We start from the raw sequence: 10,896 nt of genomic DNA on the forward strand, positions 1-10,896 counted from the left end.
CTTTGTCGGGCTGGCTGGTTCATGTTGAATGGAAGGAAGGAAAAGCTCAAACGGACGGGACGTGTAGGAAGGCGAGACAGACACATGAGCTGCTCATGCGCCTGTCTCGCCTTCCTACGTCCGGTCCGTTTGAGCTGTTCCTTACTTCCATTCAATGTTGCATTTACCCACAAGCTCCTGTTCCAAGAAACTGCCAAAAAGTTCTTGCACAAAGTGAGACCGAGCAGGTCGGGCTTTTTACTCATTCTGGACCACACTTTTTTTCCAACTTTTGCATGGTTTTAAATATTGATAATGTCAAACTGAGCTACATTCATCAAGCTGACCATCTTTCCCAATATTTTTCATTTAAAAGGGACTTCTTGCTACTGCGGGTCTTAATCTCTGGCCATTAATGAGCTGGTGGCCAAGCAGCGCTGAATTAAGATGTGGGCTAAGGAGGCTGCGGCCCAGGGTCTTATCTCCGAAGATAGGAGGAGAGGGCCAATTTATTCTAACCTGCTTCATATATAGGACGGCAAATAACGTAACTTAGCAACAGGTATGAAGAGGAAAACTAAGAATGAGACGGGGTCCCTGCTTAATCCGACTGATTTGTTTAGCAACAGGAGAGACCTTGTTGAGCTGCAAAAGCAGGGATTCCCCACCATTCTCGGAGGCCCCTTTCATGTGAGGTGATCTGCACCTGCTTATATTATCACAGAAGTTTTAATAGTTTCCCCTCCATCCTGTGACATATATTATGTTGAGGCATGCAAAAGGAAAGAAAAATAAAGAGCCTCTGCCCGTGCCACAAAGTATAACGGGCTTCCATCCTGTGACAGTGGACTACATAAAAAAAATGTAATTGAAAGAGCTGATGCAAGTAATTTTTTTTTTTTACACCGCCACCTTCATCCCTATCACTATCGCCCTTCATCTCTCAAATAGTTCTGTCTGTTCTTTTCTGCTTCTTTAGGGGAGGAAAATGGGCTATGTCAGAGTGAGTGCCGGACTAGTCATGTCTGACTGTTAATGGCTTTGCTTCTGTTCTGTGTGGTGCCAAACTAATGCATCACTCTCGCACTAATTGCAATAATCACATCTTGTCCTTCTTAAATTTAATATATATAGAATAAAATGGGGCATGGGTGTAGGATGGGTGTAGGATAAAAGTGAGTAAGGACAAAAAAAAAGGGGGGGGGGGTTTAGGTAAGTGCTTTAGCCCAGGGCTATTTTTTAACTCTGCAAAAGACAGAAAATTAATGTTCAAAATCCAGTCAGGCTGAGCAAAATGTGGTTATTTTCATCATGGTAAAAGAAAACAGCTTTTCTTTATGCCCTCTAACTTTCCAAACAAGTGTTTGTTGCAATCTATAGTTGTTCCTTTCTGTGCAAAAAAAAAGGAAATCTCTTATCTGGCATCTTTATTTTAATGAATCTGCAAAAATCTATGAAGTTTCGAGCTCTAGACTCGCTGCTTCATCAAGTAGGCATGGCTGAAATCATATTTAAACAATGTGTTGAAACTTTACGGATATATGGAAGCACAGAAAAAGTGGAAATCATGACTCATGTGTCCCTTTGCAACTTATGAGCTGCTCAGTGATGTATGTATCATTGTAGGACAATAATCACGAAGGTTGCAAGACATTCAAAAAATTTATTACACATTTTAAACCAACAAAGAATGGTGACTGCACAAAGAAAATAATAGAATCAAAATATAACAGCACCTGTTCTACAAAATGAAATGAGTGAGAATACGAGCCATCCATTAGAATCAGCCAAGTGACACCCGAAGAGCAATGGAGTCAAAACAATAAGCTTAGCCCATTCACGAAGCCAGAGACAACCACGGCTTCATCTTGCGTTATGAGCCTTTGTTTTAGCCATCCTATGTAGTTCCCTGTAACCCAGTTGTTTGAGCATCAAAAAAAAAAAAATTTAACAATCGAGTAAGACGTGCGAAAGCTTTTGTGCACAGGTGGCAGTTGATGGAGACGAGGACATCCAGTGCACAGTGCAAGAGTGTGTTGCAGTCTGCACATAGGGGGATCCACTGCAGTTATAGTAGCTACAGCACTTCATACTTGCTTCCCATGAGTAATTCCTGGGTTTGAATCCACTATGTCCCCATTGTTTCTTTTTAGTGTGAAAGCACTACAAGCAGACACACAAGCATTAGACAATTTGGCTATGCCCTGAACCACTGGATTAGTGCTAAATACATTCATGCTCACATAAGGCACAATAAAAGACACTAACTTCAAAGCATCCTGCCCATTCGTAGCTGACCATATTTGCCAAAAGCCTAGACACTCAAAGCCTAAGAAGCTGATGCCCACCTGCCCCCTTTGCCCCATTACTGCTGCCATAACACTCAACAAATGGGAGGAAGCCGCTGGCTTGGTAATCACTGAACAATATTGTTATGAAGAGGAAATAATCTACAATATTCTTACTGATATGCCGCCAACTGACCTTGCCACTCTGTCACTGACACAACAGCTCTAGCCAACTTTGGCACCGACCCTGCACAGAACATGCAAGTTCCAACTGTCGACTTTCAGAATCGGCAAGCCTCGCTGCCTCAAGCATTCACAAGAGCAGTGAATGTTATATGACCTTGCTGGACTCCTTGATTGTGACTTTCAATGGCAACAGAAAGCTATTAATGAATAGATGTCAAGATGAACATAAGTATACCCAACAGCTTGCCTTTTCAGATCACTTGCCCCCCTCTCTCCCGTTTTATATCACCCTTTCAAAGCATGATGCTCCAAGCCTTCATTACCATTTCAAAAGCTGATCAGAGTGGAAGCAAGTGCTTATAGTGCAGTTCGGCAAGCAACTTTTTCTTATAAAGGCAAGATCTTGTCAATGTGCCTGAGTAAGCCAGCAGCGAGGAATTCACTTCACCAAAGACAAGATATCTGGAACGTGCCCACTCTCATTAACTGACAAAGATATATTAGTAGCAGATTTAGGAGGAGGAACAACTTTTATTTCATTTATCTCTTTCTTCCCAAGTGGAGCCCTGCGTTCAGTGCTCCATGTGCCACCACTTTCCTCCAGGCCCGTTAGACTACAATTGTAAGAGGTGCAAAAGAAAAAAAAATGAAAGGCCAGAAAGTGAAAAAAAAAAAAAAAAAAAAAACATAGAGACAAAAAATAATGGGAAAAAGAAGATGCACAGAGAACACATCCTTCACTACATCAGGTTTAAACTGTACCCAAATACTCGCCAAGCAGGCAAAATTAGGAAAGATGTATGAAAGGGTAAATGAAGCACAACTATAAATACATACCTCATAGAAGCCACATGACAGGAAAAAAAAGCAAGCTTACTTGTAACAATGGCAAAACACTTAGCAGGGAGAAGGAAAATGTACATATATATATGTATGTATACAATTGGAAAAAGAATGAGCAAAAATGACAAATGTAAAAGTAAAGGCAATAAAAAACTCAGTAAGCATCCATGACTGGAAAACTTCCAAAATGCATAAAGCTGCACAAGTGGAAACAAGGAGTGAAAGAGGAAACCGACACTTACTAAAGGTAATGCCTATTGCACCAATACTGCAGGCTTCTGGAGCTCAAGCCTCAGTGAATAACAGCGCACCACAGAGGAGTTATGAAATGTATCGACACAACTCGTGTAACTATTATTAAAGCATCTAGCAGAGCTGGTTCAGTCTAAAGGAGTAACTCAGACCTGCACATCGCAGCACCACCAGCAAAAAAATGATAATAATAGAAAATAAAAGAAATAATAATAAAAAGAAAGAAGTGGTATGCCCAAAGTACCTATTTGCTCGACAAAGGAGCAGGAGCCCTCCTCTGTACAGAGCATGGTAGGGGGTCTGCAGGGGGTCTGACACCTTCCAATTACCTAGCTCAGTCTTCAAACCTCATTGGGGTGCAGGTGATCTCTATAGGAGGTGAGATGGTCAACACCAGGCTATTTAGCTGAGTCAATTTGTTTCTTTTCTACCAAGGGCAGTCATACTCGCTTTCTAGCCACAGTTTGAGTAACTGTCACATGACACCAAAGCAGGCACAATGTCGGTAATCGGGGATGAAACCATCCACCACATCAAAACGAGGTCACGGCAAGGCAAGGTCCCCTGACTCTATTAATAAACAGGCACTTAAGATGTGCCTTTTCTAGCCACTTCAATATGCTTCACAGCAGTCCTGCACACTGGAGCAGGACCTCAATATTCGTACGAAGAGCCCCCGGGGTAGTAACACCAGCCACACCCATAAAAACCATTAAATTGTTTATAGTTTCCGACTGCTGAACGAATGGCATCCACTGAATATGCAGCTGCAAATACCCTTATTTGGACCTGTTCTCCATGTTTAACTAATGAAAATCCTAAGGAAAGCTTCTGTAGCTCCTTTGCAAAGAGTGTAAAAAGAGTGGACATGTTTCGCTTTGAAAAACCAAAACAAATAGCAGGCATAAGCCTGTTCTGCTTTCAGACTGCAAGGTCCAGCTCAAGAATATCACACTGAACTGGCCAGATGTCAAACGTTAATTTTTAAAACACTTTAATTCTATCTGTATTCCACAATAGTGAAATATTGTGAGTTGAAAAATCAGCCGACAGCCTGGCATGTTCTATGCCATCCACTACGTCATCACACTTCCTCTGATTCTTTGCGGAAGCAACTTCAAGTTTTGCTGCCCAAGACTTCGTTGAAGCTGCTCTTTCAAAGGAATTACAAGGAAGGAAGAGCAAAAGGCTATGTCAATATCCCATTCACAGTTCTCGCAGTGAATCTCAATCTGAGCTGTACTACCCAAGTACCTGGTACAATCAAGACAATAAAAGTGGTTCTCAGCTTCAGGAATGTGTACACCCAAAGCTTTGAAAAGCAAGTATATTTCAATTTTTTGAGCTTTTCCTGGGTACTAGATGATATTCAGCAGGTCCAGCGGGTCTGTCATCCCCCTGGTCGCTGACTTTAGGGCGCATCACATAGGACATGAGAAGGGCTGCAACTTGTGTCCTCTCATCAGCAACTTGCAAAGTACTTTGTTGAGCTCTGCAGTCAGCATCTTAAAATAAATGAGATATTCCACAAATATTAATTGGAAGAAAATGTTAGTTTACATCAAATTTTCCTACAGTCCACTTATACATAAGTGCCAAATAGCAGAGTCTAACTGATACAATGACAGGTGTATTTTACTGACAAACAGTGCGATATGGTTCCTTGCATGATAAATTCCATTTTTTTACATTTGTTAGGGTCAGCATAAAGGTGAGCATGTACTGAACATGCAAGCCAGAGAAAGGTTATCTGCCCAAAATGCTTAACATTTGCACTTCATTCAAAGCTTTTGGTGTCAAGATGGAATTATCTGGCATTTAAATCTTCAGCATTTCAGAAAAAAAGAAACATGCTCACTTGAGGACCTCAGTCTTCATCAGAACCTGAGCTGTCTGCATCACTTGGCACAAGATAAGGTACTGGCACTTCTTCCTGCTTTGATAAAAAAAAAATGTTGTGAGTCCAGAGGAGAAAATCTTGCCTCACTCAATAAGAACTTAGCCCAGCTTTCCTTTCTGAAATGATTGAAGCTTAAAATATTTATATCATGGTAAGCTTCATGAACAGCACTGCACGCCACTTACAACTATTATATGACAGTAGCATATTAATCAATGTTGCATGGCAGTTTCATTAAACCAAGGAGGGGGAGCAGAAAAGTGGACACAACAGAACCAATTCTTTAAAAAAAGAGAGGATGGCCACTACATGCAATTCATTTTTATAATCAGTTTATGAGGCTCGATAAACGTTTAAAGAGACAATAGCTATCCCTGCTAGTTTCCTATTTAACTAAAATTTGTTCAATTACTTTTTAAATCTTCACATAAAGGCTGGTTCACATGCAAGCAATTGAGTGAACTCAGTGGTGAGCGGCATCGACACAGCAAAAAATTTCCAACAGGTTGGAACTGGAGAGCTCGAGCTGCCGTGACAGCTCAAAATAAGTTTTTTAGTTACTCCGGCAGAAATTGCTGGAGTTCTCACTTGCATGTGAAAGGCTTAAGCGCTCATATGGCAATTATAATTTTAAAAGCAACTGTTATAACTGAAATTGATTGAAACGCCCACCTAAAGCCGTATATGTAAACACTTTGGATGTTAAGGGGAGTCAATGGAAGGAAAAGGAGAAATGCTACATGGTGAACGCTGGAAGGCCAAGTTTGCTACATGGCCGCTTGCCAACTGCAAGCCAAAAAGTGTTCGTAATTTCAGTATCTGGAACGATATTCAGCCAGGAAGAGCACCTTTTTTAGTAGTCTTGGCGGCATTAGAGTTAAAATCAGCAATTCTCCAGAACTAAACATTTAAATAACTAAATGTACATTGGAAAAGTGTAAATCTTAAGCAACTACATTGCCATAGGTCAAGCACTCATCTTTTATGATAACCTGAGTCTCCTAACATTGTGGCATCCTATGGCAGACACGAGTAATTGTGTGCAGCGAGGAGTAATTATGGCGTGCTCTTGTTGCAGCAAAAACGTGAAGATGCACGTGGTAGCACTGACTGACCATGATTTTGCTTCTTCCAGAGCCACACATGGCTCCTCCTAATGGTCAGGCTAGATACGTACATAGATCTGATTCTGCTAAACAATATTTAAGTATATTTTTAGCAATTCTTTGCTTCCACCTTGCGCAGCTGCTAAATTAGAGGAGAAAAGAGTAATTCAGGCCCTACCAATCTTGATGCATAGAAGGTGACAAAGCCCTGACTAAGCCTTGAAGCATATTTTTGTTTATCCACTTCCCTCCAAAATCACAGTGACATACCTCTCCAAGTCACTGAACTGCTTTTTGCATAATTATCGCAGGCATTACTGATCACAGAATCTCACTCTTGGTAGCACGAGTGACACTCAAGCTGAAAGAAAACTAAAAAACCTTCAGCGTGGTGCATATCAAAGCCACATCCCTGTTTATGCAACAATGTGACCAGGGCTTAAAGTGCTGTTTTGTGATATGGGTCAGGTATTAAAAGGTGGGAAAGAAAAAAATAAAAAGTATCTGAAGAGCCACTGACTTTTCAGTAAATCCATACAACTATAGGTGTCATTGGCATTAAAATTATGATTTTAAAGTCATCAATAAAGCTTGACAGAAGCAAATTAACAGACTTTAGTGAGTGACCTTATATTTATTGATGACCAACCTCAGATAGGGTGTCCCCTAAGCATGGTAAACACACTTGATAACACTGTGTATTTTGGAAACTGCAACTTGGTGACATTGGAAACCCTGTCCTTCTATAGGTGCTCTCATTTTTCAGCTTTTGTCAAGCCATTTCCTTGCGTTAGCAGCAACTCAGCCACTAATTCCTGTTTCTTGCCTGAGGCTATCAGTGTTCAGAGCGATAAATGGATTTCAAACCTGCAAACCTGGTCCTTTCTCCATGAATATGAGCATAATACTATGCTTTCATACATAGTCATCTTAATTACTGCATTACGACTTGGGATTTCACATATCCTTCACACGTGACATCACACCACTACAACACGTACAAAACCAAGCTTTACGTATATTTACATTCAGCCCATACCGTGCCAATATTCCCAAGTTATTTCAGCAACTTAACATTCTTTACATCTCTGCCTTACTCACGAATAACTTAGGCACTTTCACATATTGTTTTGTTAGTAACAACAATCTTCTCTAGTTTATATATCGTCAAGATCTTACTGACCCCAATACCATTAGATTTTCATCAAGAAGTAATTTTCTCCTGCCAAGAATGTGCACTAATTACCGTAGTTGGATTCACATCAGTCAAAGCATGGAATAACATACCTCCGGACATCAAATCAAGTCTTTTGCTACATTTGTTTAATGGCGCTCATTTTGTTCTTCAATTCTTCAATCATTCAGTGCCACCAACTAATGAAATACTTCATACACACTTCGTAAAAAGTTACTTTTAAAACTTGTTTTCTTGCACATGTTCACTTGTTTGTATTAATATTTGAATAATGGATACTTGTATTTTCTTGTAGTACTTTAGGCTATGCTGCTGTTCTTCCTTTCATTTTTTTTTATGATATGATACTACTTGTCGTTCTGTCTACGTCTACTTCTTTGTGGGGTATTCTATAATTTCAGAATGAATTTTTCTTCCTTGCCTCTATAATATTTATTTGTTATAGAGGCAAGGGAAAAAATTATTATTGTTATAACATACTATATTTTTACTTTGTACATTTGCTGTAACTACTGCTCCCTTTCATAACTCGTTTTAATTAGCTGAGGAGGTCCCAGTACAGTACATTTCACTATGGGACTCCTTTTGTATTTATTTATTATGTATGTAATGCTATCATATATGAAGTGCAATAAACTTGAAACTTGACAAAAAAAAAATTGAAATCTTGGACCCTGGTTGCAGTTTTAGTTTGGATCTTTAGACCTCAATCTTCTTTTTTTTTCTACTTGCAGCACAATAGGTTACAAAAAAAAAAACAAGCACAAGAGCTACTGTAACGTTTCCACAACAAATTCTGGGACAGGCCAAACTAAAATGTTACAATTTTACCTGCGCTGTTGCCGGCTGCTCCAGGAGAGTGTCATGCACATCTGTGCCTACTGGCAAGCAATATCTTGCTTTGGCCTGGTGTAAGAAAGGCAGGGTTATTGGTTATCACATTTATCACTTTTTAGTGGCAGCTCTAATAGGACACCAAGTTTCTCAACAGAGAAATAAAAGGTATTTTGAAACATCTCAAAATAAAGACCATCAAGGAAAGAATGCAGTGTGAGATGTCATGTGTAAACTATGCTAACTGTGCTTAGTTTGAACTGTGCTGAAAATTAGATACCAGATTATAAATCGAGACACTTCATACTGTGCGAATATGAAGTTCCTTGTAGTGGGGGCAACTGAAACAAATATGTAATTAAACACTGACAACTTAGTGCCATGAGCATTCTCTTTCTCTGCCAAAAGCCTTTTTCCTACCTGGCATCAATCCAGGGGCACCTCTCTATCCTCGTCTTCATCAATGCTCTGTGTAACCTGGTAACAAAGAGCATAGATGTTAGACATTAAATCAGCCGACTTCATGAAACATCGGGCACACCGTTAACATACATTCAAGTAAAGCTTCGAATGCAGAGCTCTATGCAACATGCTGAAGTGCATGTGCCCCCCCCCCTTACACACACACACACACACACACACACACACACACACACACACACACACACACACACACAGCGGCCCTTCCTACTATGCTATATATCTAATAATGTAAATAATATATCCTGGTTCATATGTTAACTGCATGGAACTAAAATAGTAGAGTTAGGGCAAGGGTGATGCATTAGTTTAATTTCAGCTCACAGAATCCAAGCACAAGCTATTTAACAATCAGACGTGGAGGTAATGCACAAAAGACTAGTCCTGGACTCACACTGATATGGCCTGTTTTCCTCCTCCAAAGCGGCAGAAAAACATTGATGGAACTATTTGAGAGATGTAGGGTAATTGTGACGGTGGTGGCAGAAAAATATTTTCCTCATTATCTCATTTATTGTGCAGTTCCATTTTTTCAGTGTTGTCTATCACCACAGGACTGTGAGATTCACAGTAAACCATTAAAATCACTTCTCCAGTCACTAAGCAAGTGCAGATCACCTCACAAAAAGGGATCTCCTAGAAATCCTGTTTTTGCATCTCGACAAGGTCTCTCAACAGCTAAACAAAGATTATGCGGGGTTCTGGTTTTCTCTCTAAGTGCCTGTTGCTGGAAGTTCCATTATTTGTGATTGCATATATGATGCAGCTTAAAACAAAGCCCCTTCCCCCCCCTCCCTCCCCCTCCTCCTACTCTCATAGGTTGCAGCCCACTGGGAGCAGAGAGCTTATTTAAGATGACACTTAGTCTATGAAGGTGCTGTACGGAATACCGTGCCAATTACTGTAAAAGGTCAGTAAACATGGCGTCAGTGTAATGTCCAGCGCCCAGGCAGTGAGAGATTCAAAGTAGCAACTTCCGGGATGTTTGGCGTACTTATAACACCCCCCCCCCCCCCCCCTCCGCCACTTTTTTTTTTTTTTTTTTTTTTTTTTTTTACGAGAGATCTCGACTGCGCACACACTTATGCAAATGAGACGCCCCTCAAAGATCGCGCTTTCCGACCCCAGAACAATTATTAGACTCGGCTCTATGTTTTCAAATGAAATGAATTAACACCATGAAAGCAAGCCCAGATTTGAGTAAAGTCTGTCCGCGCGTCTTTAGCCAACCGAGTTCGAACGTATATATTTACCTCTCCGGCCGCCTTGTACTACTGCAGAGTGGTCGGTAGAACTGTCGTCGTCGTAGATCTCGCCAAACTGGGGGCGTCGAAGTCAGAAGCTCCACCGCTCGAAGAGGCATGAGAGGTCTCGGCAGCCATGTGCATTCTGAACCGCCGATTTTCTGTCTTTCTGTGCATGAGCACATATCTTGCTCAAGGTGGCGTTTGCACCCTAAAGGCATAGCGCGCGTCGTTCCACAGGTTCCACAGTCCCCCTTTTGTCACAGAACGCACATCGACGAATCAGTCCAATAAAACGTATCCAGAAATCGTCCTGCCTTACAGCTAGGCCTAGGCCTTCCCTTGGCAAAGCGGTGTGTGTTTGTCGATTAACTCTATGGATCTATGGTTTGGTGTGGTTGGTGTGGTGATTAAATAGATAACTGCCACATATCTGGTGAATAGTGTAGATCATGAACGTAAATGTACATACCACTGAAATTAAGTGGTACTATGCGCCACCTGCCTTTTGTATTTTGTGAAAACTACCTTGCAACAGTAGCCTTTAAGCCACAGAATCCTTGGCCTACATCGTTTTAATTCACTCGTT

General features: G+C 40.8%; 1 protein-coding gene across 3 annotated transcripts; it reads right to left on the bottom strand.

The window, feature by feature from the left end:
• Positions 1 to 4,857: 4,857 nt before the first annotated feature.
• Positions 4,858 to 10,896, bottom strand: LOC146210281 (uncharacterized). Of its 3 annotated transcripts, none has more exons than XM_084608878.1 (4): positions 10,317 to 10,894; positions 9,004 to 9,060; positions 5,407 to 5,481; positions 4,858 to 5,053 (listed from the first exon to the last, which is right to left on the bottom strand). In XM_084608878.1, the coding sequence occupies exons 1-4, from the start codon at positions 10,526 to 10,528 to the stop codon at positions 5,047 to 5,049; spliced, it is 351 nt and encodes a 116-aa protein (XP_084465004.1). In that variant the 5' UTR covers positions 10,529 to 10,894; the 3' UTR covers positions 4,858 to 5,046. The 3 variants fall into 3 exon arrangements, 2 of the variants coding, with proteins under 2 accessions (XP_084465004.1, XP_084464997.1); XM_084608871.1 differs by having other exon boundaries at positions 5,407 to 5,484; positions 10,317 to 10,893; XR_014708621.1 differs by lacking the exon at positions 5,407 to 5,481 and having other exon boundaries at positions 10,317 to 10,896.

Source organism: Amblyomma maculatum, chromosome 1, assembly GCF_055883805.1.
Source record: "Amblyomma maculatum isolate TAMU_Amacu chromosome 1, ASM5588380v1, whole genome shotgun sequence".
In the NCBI taxonomy this organism is placed as follows: Eukaryota; Metazoa; Arthropoda; class Arachnida; order Ixodida; family Ixodidae; genus Amblyomma; species Amblyomma maculatum.